This window comes from Brassica rapa, chromosome A06 (assembly GCF_000309985.2).
Source record: "Brassica rapa cultivar Chiifu-401-42 chromosome A06, CAAS_Brap_v3.01, whole genome shotgun sequence".
NCBI classification, from domain to species: domain Eukaryota; kingdom Viridiplantae; phylum Streptophyta; class Magnoliopsida; order Brassicales; family Brassicaceae; genus Brassica; species Brassica rapa.
In genome coordinates this window covers 2,846,793-2,860,692 of record NC_024800.2, presented here as the reverse complement: position 1 = coordinate 2,860,692, position 13,900 = coordinate 2,846,793, and the positions used below count along the sequence as shown (strand labels likewise).

The window sequence follows — 13,900 nt, the reverse complement described above, 5'->3', positions numbered from 1 at the left end:
AAGTTGTTGCTGTCTTCAACACCTTAACCTCACCTACACTGATAAGATTAGAAAAAATGGTACTTCAACCCGTGGTTTACTCCTCAAATAATAGTAAGGGATGTCATCAAAACTGATGCACATAAAAAACTAACAACCTAAAGCACATTAAAAACGAACAATCTAAAAATTCTAAATCAGGAAGTTTAGGTTTGCAAACGATCAAACAGAGATAAAAAAATTGGAAATATTTCCATGTAGCACAGGTTATGTGACACCACATTGGGGCTTAGTGAGAAAGCCATGTTTCAATATGAAATTAAGTAATTAGCATTGATTTTGACGTAATTTAATGTCAAACTTTTTGTACACATTCTATCCGGTTCTGCCTTTTCGTGTAATAGGTTGTCAGTTACAATTTATAAAGTAAGTGACATTGTGGTTTTTTGAAAGAAGAAAAAGCTATCCACGTATAACTTTATTGATCACATACATAAGCATCGAGAGTTATATTCTATATCATCTAAGTTTTATTCCATATAATCTAAAAACAAAACCCTAAAATCTAAATCACTAAACCCTAACCCAAATATAAACCCTAAATTCATATATCAAAATCTAAAAATATATATAATGTTATGTAATATTAAATTATGTTATGTAATATTAAATTATATTATGTAATATGTCAATTCTATATCACCAAAATTAAAACACATGATATGAAAGTTCAGAAGTGTTCTATTCCATATCCAAACAGAATAAAAAAAAAGTAATGATTTCCTAATGGTGAATCCAATATTCCAGAAACTAAACCCTATCCAATCATCACTAAACCCTACACGAAAATATAAACCCCAACCCATATATCAAAATACGTAAGTATTAAATTTGTATGAATTAAGAAGCAAAATACGATGATATTAAACGTTCAAATTTATTCCATATCATCTAAGTTTTATTCCATATCATCTGCATTATTCCATTTATATACAACACCTTATGTCACCTACCAAACCTTCGAAAATGGTCTTCTCCTCCACAAAAATTCTCTAAGAATGTAGTCAATGGTATCTTTGTCGCTCAAATCTGAAAATGAATCTATTAACCTTTCTATATTTTATCAATGAAAATTTATTTTGTTAGATATGTGAGAATAACGAAGGCCATGTTTTTTCTTTTTACAATCACTAATTATTAATTAAGATTACTTTTTTTTCAGGTTTCACCGGTGGAATGAAAGGGTAGTATAGCAATATTATAGAAAAGACAAACGGTGTATTGATATATTAGGGAAATTGATCATAAAGTGAATTATGGTTTTTTTAACGCCATAGAGACCAATTTCCCTATATGAAATACATTTTCATATTACAAAAAAAGTTTTATGAAATACATTTGGGAGAAAATGAGGTCCATGATCCTTTGAAAAGTCAAACGAACATATCTAAATCTCACCGAAACACAAATACAAAGTAAAAACCCCTGTGATAATTGATACAATCTTCCAAATTAATTAAGTAGTGTAATAATATCATAATTTGAAACACTTAAAAAATTTATTGGTTATTCTTAATAAATTATATATTTCTTCAACTTTATCAAAGTGATATAAAAATCAAAAGAATAAATATAAACGATAATATTTTTCTTAATTTTTATTTAAAATTTTGTGTTCTCTTCAAAAACGTTAGTAGTTATTTCAACTCAAACCAACAGAATTTAATAAAATTTACAATATGATATAAGAAAAGGATTATATTTATTATGTTTAGTTTAAAGTATTTTTCAAATCTAGTAATAATAGCAATCACAATTAACTCAAAGGTTTTGAATTCCACCTATGTTGAAAGGTTGTGTCTTTTCAACAATTAAAAGTTGTATATTTTATTTAAAAATAACTATTTACATTGAAAGAATGTGACCATTTATATTGAAAAGTTATGACTCTTCATAGAAGTATTATTACAAAAAGACACAACCTTTTAATTCAAAAGATGTAACTCTTCAAACAAAATTTTGAAAATCTATAAATAGTCTTATGTCTATGCCTTGTCAAAGCATAATTTTCACTAATCAAATAAAATGGTGTAGAAAACAAACAATTAATAACAGCAAACCCAAACAATGTTGAAAAGTTGTGTGTTTTATAGGAATTTTGTTTTTTTATTAAAAGTTGTGTCTTTTCATTATATATTAAGATATGTCCCTTCAATATTTGTTTCAAGAGTTGTGTAGTATTTAAATTGAAAAGATGCAATTATTTAAATGAAAAATTGTGACTATTCATATATGTATCATTTCAAAATAGCTACCTTTAAATTGAAAAGATGTGACTATTTAAATTGAAAAATTGTGACTATTCATATAAGTTTCATTTCAAAATAACCACTTTTAAACTGGAAAAATGTGACTATTCATCTATATGAAAGTTGCATCTCTTAATTTTTCATATGAAAAGTTGAATTTATTAGTATTAAGATGAAAAATTATATGTTTTCGTTTTTATTTTGCTCATATCTATTTATTAATATTTCATAAATATTTGCAATTGTTTTATCTCTAAAATTCAGTGTATTGATTAATATGAAAATTTGAATCTCTTAAGTTTTATACATAAAAGTTGCATCTCTTAAATGTTTTACATGAAAAACCCAAACAATGTTGAAAAGTTGTGTATTTTTATAGAAATTTTATTTCTTGTTAAAGTTGTGTCTTTTCGTTATTTGTTTCAAGAGTTGTGCATTAGTTAGAATTTAATTGTAAATTATGTAATTATTTAAATGAAAAGTTGTGACTATTCATGTTTCTATCATTTCAAAATATAACATTTAAATTTGAAAATATGTGACTATTTAAATTGAAAAGTTATGACTATTCCTATAAGTATAATTTCAAAATAACCACCTTTAAATTGAAAGATGTGACTATTCATATATATGAATAAAGTAAAAACAAAAAGACATAAATTTTTATTTCAATACTAATAAAAATAACTTTTCAATAAAAAAACTTAAGAGACACAATTTTAATATTAACAATGATTAAAAAAGGATAAATATTTACGTGGTGTCATCAACGAAGATGTACAAATGTATTGTGATTTAAGAGATATGAAAACGCATCATAATCTAAGAGGTATGAACGTGTTGTGATCCAAGAGGTACGAACATATCATAATCCAAAAAGTATGAACGTTTTGTGACTGAAAGGATGTGAATGTATTTTGACCAAAAATATACAAAACGTTCGTGACCGAAAGGCTGCCAATGATCATAAACAAAAAAAGTGTCAATGGATCTTGACCGAAAGGATGTGAAATTAATCTTGACTGAAAGGGTGGGAACAGATCTTGACCGTGACCAAAAGGGTGCAAATGATCGTGACTGAAAGGTTGCGAATGGATCGTGACCGAAAAATTACAAACAGGTCGTGACCAAATGGTGCAAATGGTTGTGATCGAAAGGTTGTGAATAGGTTGTGACCGAAAAAGTGTAAACTGGTCCTGACCAAAAAAGGGTGTGAACGGATCGTAACCGAAAGGGTGTGAATGATTTGTTACCGAAAGAGTGTGAATGGGTCTTGACTGAAAGGGTGCAAACGAGTCGTAACAAAAGGTGTGTCACTATCAATGGATCATGACCAAAGAGGTAAGAATGGATCGTTACTGAAAATGTGCGAACGAATATCACCGAGAGAATGCTAAAGGTCAACCATGATGTTGGTGATATAAGAGTATGATCTTTTCTGGCCAACATAAAAAGTCTATTTAAAACAACTACAAATATTTTTGAAGTATTAATATATAAATATGAGTAAAGTAAAAACAAAAAAGACATAAATTTTCATCTCAATAGTAATAAATACAAAAAAAATTCATATAAGTTTACTTTTCATATTAACACTGATTAAAAATTATAAATATTTATATAGTATCATCAACATAGAGATATAAATGTGTTGCAATTTAATAGATATGAACACATCATAATCTAAGAGGTACAAATATGCTATGCTATGATCCAAGAGGTACAAAAGTATCATGATCCAAGGGGTGCGAAGGTGTTGTGACTGAAAGGGTGTGAATGTATTATGACCGAAAATTTACAAAAGGACCGTGACCGAAAGCCTGTGAACTGTCATAAATGAAAGGGTGCGAACGGTTCTTGACCAAAAGGATCTGAAATTAATCCTGACCGAAAAGATGCGAATGGATCTTGACCATTACAATAAGGATACAAATGGGTTATGACCGAAAGCATGCAAATGAGTTATGACCGAAAGCTTGCAAATGGGTTATGATCGAAAGGGTGCAAATGGTCGTGTTTGAAAGATTGCAAATAGTCGTGACCGAAAGGTTGCGAATGGATCGTGACCGAAAAATTGCAAACGGGTCGTGACCAAAGAGTGCAAATGGTCGTGACCGAAAGATTGGAGATGGGTTGTGACAAAAAAAAGTGCAAACGTGTCGTGACCAAAAGGAGTAAACGGATCGTAACCGTACGAGTGTGAACGGATCGTAACTGAAAGAACGTGAATGGATCGTGAATGAAAGGGTGCAAACGAGTCGTATCCAAAAGAGTGCCAATGAATCATGACCACGGATCGTGACTGAAAAAGTGCAAACGAAACATTACTGAAAAAATGTTAAAGGTCAACCATGGTGCTGGTGATATAAGAGTATGACATTTTCTCGACAACATAAAATGTCTATCCAAATTAGAATATATCATTTTCTTAATATTTTTTAGATTTTGTCTGTTTTTACTGATCCGAAAACTTTTTTGTCTTATGGTCAACCATGGTGCTAGTGATCGACAACATAAAAAGTCTATCCAAATTAGAATATATTATTTTTTAAAATATTTCTTAGATTTTGCATGTTTTTACCCATCTGGAAACTTTTTTTGTCTTATGGATCTCAATTTCAGTTCACACCCTTTCGTTCATGCCATTTACACATTTTCGGCCACGACACATTCATACCTTCGGTCAAGGCACATTTGTCTATCCCTTGGAACAAGTTCATACCTCTTGGACACATCATGTTTGTATCCCTTAGTTTATGACGGGTTCGTACCTCTTAGGTTATGAGTCGTTCGTACTTTTTCATTGACGATATAACCGTTTAACATAAACGGTACATTTTTTATTCAATAAGATTTTTTTGTTCAATAAGAGATTTTATTTATTTATTATATATTGATATAAGGGCAATTGTCAATAATAACACATTTTGAAGTTTATGTCACAAAAATAGCACTAGAAGGAGAAAGTCACAAAAATGACATTCATTAAAGGATAAAATATCTCTAATACCCTTGGTTTAAAATTAAATAAACAAACAAAAATAAATAAAAAAAATAAATAAAATGAAAAAAATAAATTTTTTTTATAGTTTCAGATTATATTTTTCAGATTCGAAATTTTTATAATTTTTTTTTGAAATTTTTTTTTCGAAATTTTTTTTTTATTTTTTTTTCAAATTTTCTTTTTATAATTTAAAAATACTTTTTGAAACTGTTTTTAAAATTTTTTATTTTTATTTTAGTATTTATTTTTTATAAAATTTTAAACCCTAATTCTAAAACCCCACCCCCTTAACACTAAACCCTAAGGTTTGGATTAATTAACCCAAGGGATATAAGTGTATATTTACCTCTTTAATGAAACCTATTTTTGTGACTTTGAGCCTTGAGTGCTACTTTGAGAACAAAAACTTGGTTTGGTGCTATCCTAGTCTTTTTCTCATGATATAATTTAAAATTTTAGAGTAACTTACCTAAAATAATAAAAAATGTATAATTTTATTAGTATTGATGTATTTGTATTTTAGTTGTAATTTAAAATTATAGAATATACATTTTTAATATTATCTATAAATAAATATAAACACATATATTCTATGTTTTGACATAAGATTTTTTTGAAAATAAAATTCTTTTTTTATATAATATATAAATTATAATATGATAGATTTATTTATAAAAAATGAGTTTTCATGCGATATCGCGTGGTTTCCTTACCTAGTATTTATAAAACTAAAATAATTTTATTGTAAGCTATTCATCCGTAGGATGGATCAACCCATAGTTTTAAATAAAATTAAGTTATTTTTAAAAAGAAAAAACAGCAATAATTCTGTTTTAATAATATAGATTTTATAAAACATTTTAGTTGTAATTTTAAAGTTAAATAGAAAAACAAAACTGAGTTTTCATTATTGTTACTAGGGAAACACAGATTTGTGAAATCATTCTTAGGAGATAATAGTATAATTGTTTCTTTTAAAATTAAAACTTCCAGAAAGGGTTTCGAGACACGTGTTGTCAGCGCTAGGGTTTTCGACTTTTGGGCTTGGGCCTTTTATTTGTTTTTTGTTCTCCTGAGCTCCCTTTTTTGGGCTTTCAGAATGGATTGTAGTTTCGTGGGCTTTGAGCCATCTTTAATATTAATCAATTTGGGAAAGAAAAAAAAAAAAAAACTTCCAGAAAGGGCATAAGTTTTGTTCTTTCTGACAACATTCTTTAAAATCAATAAAATTATATAAGGCAGCTTCCATATACACGTGTTGATCAACACGAGATTACTATTGGAAAAGTCTGTACTGCAGAGGTTTATATATATACATACACACATTATGGTTCTACGATATGATTTACGAAAATCCTACACGAGAAAGAAAATTTGAGCACGATGAAAAAGTCTTTATACCAAAGCTGTGTTTCATCCCACACACCTGAGAACACAAACGAAAACATGTCGATTAGGTTTCAAACGAGAACATTGAGTAACGAAAAACACGCATAGAAACCATTAGATTGTGTTTGTGTTATAGTAAAATCATCAGGCAGAAGTACATGTTCAGAGGCAAATGGAGAAATGGCCAGAGGAAGAAGCAGGAAAAAGTATTTACCAGGGTGGCGGGCGAGAAGGTGACAGAGCAAGAAGATGCAGCTTAAAGATTGATTTTAACTTGAGCTGGTCGTTGGGCTTGTGCCAAAGGTTGAAGATGGTGCAACTGAAGCTGGCATTTGTTGAGAACCTCCTTCAGCCCAAGAACTCTCAGATATCGGGGAATACGGCCTTGTCACTTTGTTTTTCACCAATGCCTAAATCAAATAACCAAAACATATATTCTGAATTTGTTTTAAACAAGGGGTGACATTATTTTTTTTTTTTTGTAACAAAACAAGGGGTGACATTATTGTTAATTAATTGTGAAAGAAAAAAGAAGCTACACTAACCTTTGAATCATTTTGCCCGTACAAGTTAATGGTTGTATCGATGGCTGAGTAAACATCAAGGGCCTGCTTCGTGTTGGGACTGCATTTGACAACACGGACTTGTTCCTTCGAATCATTTGGCTTTGATTTCAGATAGAGAATAAGCCGCGAAGGTGGAGAGTTAGGCTGGTCCTTTTTCCCCTCAGTCAGTTCCATAAATACAAGATCAGTCCATAGAACGTCCCACTGTATAGAGCACGCATCTTTGGCCGGGATGAATTTTCTTTGACCCATTATGTTGGACGGTTGCTGGAAATAAAATAAAATGTTGCTAATGTCAAAGAGGATTTCTTGGCTAGATAGATACCGAGGACGAACACTAGACCAAATTATAGACCTTATGCATATACTGAGAAGAGTAAGAGGTTATTGTGTGACTCACTTGTAGCAATATTACTCTTCGATGTGTGATCATTAGAACTTTTCCCTTTGGTAGAATGAAATGACTTTCATAAGCATCTGTCAATGCAAATTTCCCACGTACTTTGAACAGGTCAACCTGGCCAAGGAATGATCCAGATTCTGCCAACTGCAATATGACCTGTAAGTGCAAAAGTTAGAAAATGAATCATCATCACGAATAAATCCATTCCTCATCAGGAGAAAAACCACTAGTGGAATACAGTTTGAAAAGAGTCATGAGTACAAATTTGTACCTGCCCCTGTGCTCTGTATTCGTTGTAAGGACGAAGCAGGCTATCAGCACCAACAGCTCGTGGAAGTCTCCGGCGAAGAAGTTGTTCATCTGAAGTGATTGCTGCTGCTATCTTCATCCTCATGGCATTTGCACCTTCAGTGGTTTTTGACAGAAGATCCAGAACTCCACTCACAGGTTGGGCAGCAGCACCGATAATACCTTTCCCAAAACCTGAGACAAATCCTTCGACACCAGAAGATTTTGCACCTTCGAGAGGCTTTGTCAATATGCCTGTGACTCCTCTAAACAGGCCTTTCGCTAAAGCTCCACCTCCTTCTCTGATAATATCGCCAAAGTCCTCAACACCTTTGTTATCCTGTCAAATGTTAGTAATCACTTGTATCAGAAGCCACTGGAACGTCAAATGAATTTTTTTCACATATTAGGTGAACAGATGAAAGGCAACTTATATTTTTTATGTTACATGAAACAGTAAGATGTAGGAGCAAAATAAAAGCCATGAACGAACCTGTCTCTGTCGACTTTGGATGAACTTTTTATCCATTGACAGCGCAGCTATGCCTTGACTCATATGGCCAAGAGCGCTGCTTGCATTGCCGAGAATATCAACACCTGAAAGCAACTGAAGAGGCTGGCCAAGGAGATCTTTCTTTACGTTCCTAATAGCACTATTGATCATAGTGCTTTGCCGCATGGATATGTTCTCGTTAAATCTTCCACTTATGCGTACCTGTTTCAAGAATATGAAAAATTAATAGAGAAAAACATATGAATATTCGGCTGGGTTGGGCTGGAAGTGCAGTATTTCCAGTAGTTGGGACATCGACAAATCAAATTCTATATAAGTTGTGAAAACTCGTCGACTATAATCATTATAGTGATCCTACGAGTGAAAAGTAAAAACGGATTGTCATAAACTAATTAATGGGTGTTGGCCAATTGATCCAGAGTCGTGTAGATACCACATACTAATCCCTGCGTCAGATGTACATACTAGTAGGCTAACTATGATAAATTGTTTCCTAATAGGCTAATCGCGTGAAACACAGAGGTCCCTATTGTTAGTTACCGTCAATCAGTTAGTATGGAAAACTTACTGGCATGTTTTCTGTATTCCCAAGAGCAGTCATCAGGGATGACCAAAAGCCAAGCACTCCCCTCGGCCTTTGACTTGGAGACATGGCCATAGATACTTTAAATCTAACTTCTGAGATATCAAGAACTCTGCAATTTTGGAAGGATGTAACCATATAGGTAAGTGTCAATGTATGGACTCATTTAGTAAATAGCATATATATAAGAAGGCCGTGTGTACATACCCGATTTGAATGAATGGATCAACTGATACAGCCGTTGACTCAGAATTGGATAGTCTACTCAAGTTGGATTGCTGAATCATCTCATGAATGCGCCAGATTATAGGTTCATGGATGTTAACCAGAAAGGCAGTATTTTCACGTCCGTGGAAACCTATATACGGGTAGACACGGAGATCGAGACCAGCATTCGATTGCAAAGTAACAGAAAACTTCAGAATGCAGTCAGCGTTATCTCCAGTTTTCTGTGGTCTGAACAGAACCGGCATTGGAGCCAACGGTAATTGGTTATCCACTTGTATTCCTTGCATCCTTAGCTTGTACCTGTAAAAAATTAGCGTTCAACATTAGTCCAGCGTGCTTGGTTTTATAACTGATAAGCGTGAAGACGGTGACCACTATTGTCGAATTAGACATGAATTTAGTACGGTCAGAATAACTGCAGTGGTGAAATAGAATGCTCCTTTCTCTATAAAATAAAGCTACAACTTAAGAACCTGATAAACTCACCTGCTAAGCCCAGAGCCCAAGCCGGTTGAGTATGCCACAAAGAGGTTTTGCACTGACATGTACAATATTTCCTCCGGAGCATGATCGATTACGGAGATTCCAAGCTCAGCGAGCTCAACAATCACATGAAACTCAGACTCTTCTGAGGCCAGAAGTTGAGATTGCTGAGACCCACCAGATAACTCTGACAAAGATGATGCTGGAAGTCTTCTGCTTATGCTTGACGTAGGTTCAACTGCTGGCATCCAGTCACTGATTCTCACAATGTTCTTTTTGTCTTCCTTTACAATAGTAACTCGTATGGGTCTGGTAGGTCCAGTCTCACTTCGTGGTGGATGATCACCAATCTTATCAATATCATATTTTTCCGATTTAGAAGGATCATTGCCATCAACAAGAAGTTCAAATAGATGTCGTCTACCAAGATCTTCCCAATAAAACGAAGCAGCTGCGTTAGGAGGAAGAAATTGCCAAGATTCACTGACACCATCCACTTGGCGATACCGAATAGGAAGAAACATGGAACGGTTCTCGATCCTAGGAGAATGGATTCACATCACATAGAATACAAAAAGAAAAGGTTAGATATGCTTCGTGGAAAAAAAAAACGTAAATATAGTAGAGGGAACACAAACTTGGATTCAGTAAATAGGATGCATCATCGTATTAAAATAATTTCATGCAGGTTCCATGGATTACTTTATTCACCAAACTGATAATGGGTTTCAAAGAACAGATCTGGCAGCAAGTTTTTAAATCATAAATGCAAATATGATCTGGCAGCTAGAAAATGTACCATCAATATCCAACTAAACAGTAAAGTAACATCAGAAAATAAACAACTCATCTGGAACTGGAAGACAGTTGAGGCATGTGTAATTTACCTATAAGGACCGGAGACAGAGTCTGGCCTAAAAACAACTTCGTAACGTGAGTTTTTTGTCCCGCTTCTGACTTGTACTCTTAGCTGCAATTGCTCAGTCCCATCTTCTCTTCCGACAGGGACACGCATTATACCTTCACTAAAGACACTGAATGGTGTGCTCCATCTATATCCCTTCACTCGTAACTGAAAATGTCCCATCCGCCGTAAGCACATTAATCATATTAAAATTAAGATACAGAAATCTGAAGGTATTTCACATACTTTCAGCAACTCAATCCGGGTGGAAGACTGCCATCCAAAGAGCTTTGGAGGATCAGAAGGATTAATCCATTCTTCTGTCTGACAATCACATTGTTGAAGACAGATGCTCATACCCACCCTGTTGATGAATAAGGTGTGTGGCTGGAAATGAATAACCTGAAAGCAAATGTATAACTGAGAGTAAGATAACAAGTGGGACTCCAGACTGGACATAATCCGCCTCTAGTTTATCTTGATATAATAAACCACGGAGAGGAGTCTAATATATAACAGCAGCATGTACATTTTTTATGGAAACAGGAGAGAAAAACAAAGGCCAACTAAGTATTGTTTGCCAAGCTAGCTAATCCCTAAAGAGTTTTCACGCCCAAATAACATCTTTAATAAATAGACACCAACAAATAAAAAACTGTATATGAGCACGAATTTGACTTCAGACAAGTAATTTCTACAGATACCACAGCAATGAGAAAACAGAAAAATCACACGGAAGTGATATCTGACCTTTGTTCTGTCCGATGTCATATTCAATACTGCTGAGAGCTTGTAGTACGAGGCATCTGAGCAGAAAGCGTTTACATCTATGCGTTCCTGGAAAAGAATTCGTGGTTAATGAAAGGAGAGAAAGTTGCTAGTCACACAACCAATTAAAGAAAATGACGACACGGCCGCACAGCTAGGCGGAAATCCTTTATACAGAAGTGTGTCAGAAATGGTTCTCGTACAATAAAGCAAAGTCCAGCAATTTCAAGGCATTAGCTTTAAGAAAATCATTTAATATTTAGCAACTCACCTTCTTCTCAAGTTCAAGTAGAGAAATTCCAGGACTGTAGATCTCAGAATCCCGAGCTGCGACAGCAATACCAATTCGTGGGGAAACATAAGAATCCTTCTGAGATGGAAACAGCACGACGCCACTCCGACCAGCTGATTCTTGTGGAGAAAGCATGCTAGGCAAAGGACTAGTATCCTCGATAACCTCAAGCACTCGGACATTTTTCCTCTGTTGTCTTCTCTCCATCGAAAATGCAGGAATTTTCTTAAAAGATTTGGAGGCCCTAGACAAACAAGGGGAGCCAGCTTCCGCATTTTCTGATGGCTCAATCTCCACCACTCTATAGCCTAGAGGAAGATATGAATCATTTGTAATCCAATATGGTACAAAGAACCTTATAGTCTTTGGTGCAGCCCCGGTTTCTCCAACATCACGTTCAATACTTACACGCAGTCTCCTGAAACGCCAAGAGAAAGAGTATGATGTGGCAAAACATTATCATGAATGTATAGTATCGGGGTTATAACAGAAAAAAACGTCCACATATGATAATTCTCAACATAATAAGATTTATTCAATAAATTAAATTCAGCTACGGACTGGCTCCTCCCAAAGATACTAGTTAGTTAAGAAGAGATACTAATGGGATATTATTCTGGAACAAATGCGATTTTGTTACGTGACCCTTTATGGTCAAGAGCCGTAAAACAGCTGTTAACCATTGTTTTCTTTTTAAAGAAACAATGCACATATTCATGTATCGTCATGACGTATTAGGCGGAGTTAACAAGACTAAGAATTCCAGACAGAATGAGAAATGAAAAAGAAAGAGTGACAAACCTTTTGCTCTGTTGATGGACGAACCAAAAGGATGACACACTGTCACTTGAAGATAGATCTAAAACAGGAATAGGATCCTACAAAAGAAATTCAAATTTAATAATGAAATGAGAACTTTTTCCAATGTGAGTAGATTCTTCTGTAGTTTATCAAAGCCAACCTTTTCCAACGCCCAACCACCATGGACAGCTAGTGTAAGATACACAGGTCTCTGAATATCTGCTGAATATACGTGAGCAATCTTCCTTGAAGATACTACACCATGTTGTCTCTCAAGATATGTGCCTTCTTTTGTTTTTTCCCACACTGTGAATTTGACTGGGCAAGGAAGTCTATTTTCTAGCTTCAAAGGAGAACTAACAGAAATTTTCCAATCATAAACAGGTGTATTAAGGTCTGTATGAAGAACTGACGCATCTGCTCCCACGCTGAGCCAGAATGGCTTACTCCCTGTAGAGGGCTGGCAGCAGAAAAGCATATCTTTCTTCTCAAGCTGGTTTAGTTTCAAAGCAAAAGCAGATCCTCTGCTGCTTTGCTTGAACGTTTGCTGCCGAGTAAGCAAACCTTGATCAACAAATGGTTGATCTTTTCCACAACCAGAACTCACGGCGATGCAACTACCCCATGCATAAGAAAGATTGTCAACCCTTGGCCGGACATGTAGGCACTGTTCATTATCTTTTGACAAACATCCCCATGGTAAAACATAGGACGATCCACAGACAACCAAAGCATTATGATTGCTCGCTCCTGAAGAGGTATTCTGATCAGATGATATGGATACCTCTAAATTGACATCTGAATCATTTGCAACTGTTGCTAAACATCTGAATGTTGCGTGCTTTCTTCCGTTTCTCATAGAAACTTCCATTGCAATAAAATCGTTTTGTAGTGATTTCGGAGCAACAGAGAGCGGAAGCAGCGAGCGAATGCTATGCCATGAGTCATCAGGCCGAACTCCAATCCAGAAACCAGTGTCTCTGTCAACAAAATCCTTACTTTCCATATTTCTTAGTGTGTTGGGGACTGTAGTCTTCTCGAAATAAGATGTTGAGACAAGCAAGCATCCGTTGTCATGTATATCTTCGACATTCTTCATATCATTTATCAAATGAGAAAGCAACATATGTTAGAGAAGCTTGAGAAACGTTAAAATACCTTTATATAAATGAAAAACAGCTAACCTTTCTCTGAAGCGTATAAGAACTAATATTCTCAGCATCACTTGACTGATACAGCGACCTTACTGAAGCTACTTTTCTAAGTGTATTTTCCCCATGTCCAACAGGAAATGAAAGCGACCCGACCACCTCTCCTGCATTAGTTAATGGCTTACTCTCATGTAACAGACGGACAATCTACTCAAATGAACAATAAACAATGCCAATT

The 13,900-nt window shown here is 34.3% G+C and overlaps 1 protein-coding gene across 3 annotated transcripts in view; it reads right to left on the bottom strand.

Moving 5' to 3' along the window:
* Positions 1–13,900, bottom strand: part of LOC103871499 — a 67,242-nt gene that overhangs the window by 35,655 nt on the left and 17,687 nt on the right. For 2 of the 3 annotated variants that reach the window (XM_033272727.1, XM_033272729.1), the window contains 16 exons: positions 13,696–13,826; positions 12,672–13,604; positions 12,512–12,588; positions 11,690–12,128; positions 11,401–11,487; positions 10,897–11,052; positions 10,634–10,818; positions 9,750–10,286; positions 9,243–9,563; positions 9,021–9,147; positions 8,432–8,653; positions 7,922–8,278; positions 7,648–7,806; positions 7,227–7,514; positions 6,896–7,091; positions 6,483–6,718 (listed from right to left, as the gene is read on the bottom strand). In XM_033272727.1, coding sequence (XP_033128618.1) covers positions 6,951–7,091; positions 7,227–7,514; positions 7,648–7,806; positions 7,922–8,278; positions 8,432–8,653; positions 9,021–9,147; positions 9,243–9,563; positions 9,750–10,286; positions 10,634–10,818; positions 10,897–11,052; positions 11,401–11,487; positions 11,690–12,128; positions 12,512–12,588; positions 12,672–13,604; positions 13,696–13,826 — 4,160 coding nt within the window. In that variant the 3' untranslated portion in view covers positions 6,483–6,718; positions 6,896–6,950. Of the gene's footprint in view, positions 1–6,482; positions 6,719–6,895; positions 7,092–7,226; positions 7,515–7,647; positions 7,807–7,921; positions 8,279–8,431; positions 8,654–9,020; positions 9,148–9,242; positions 9,564–9,749; positions 10,287–10,633; positions 10,819–10,896; positions 11,053–11,400; positions 11,488–11,689; positions 12,129–12,511; positions 12,589–12,671; positions 13,605–13,695; positions 13,827–13,900 lie in introns of those variants that run through there. The other variant, XM_033272728.1, reaches the window with a different exon arrangement.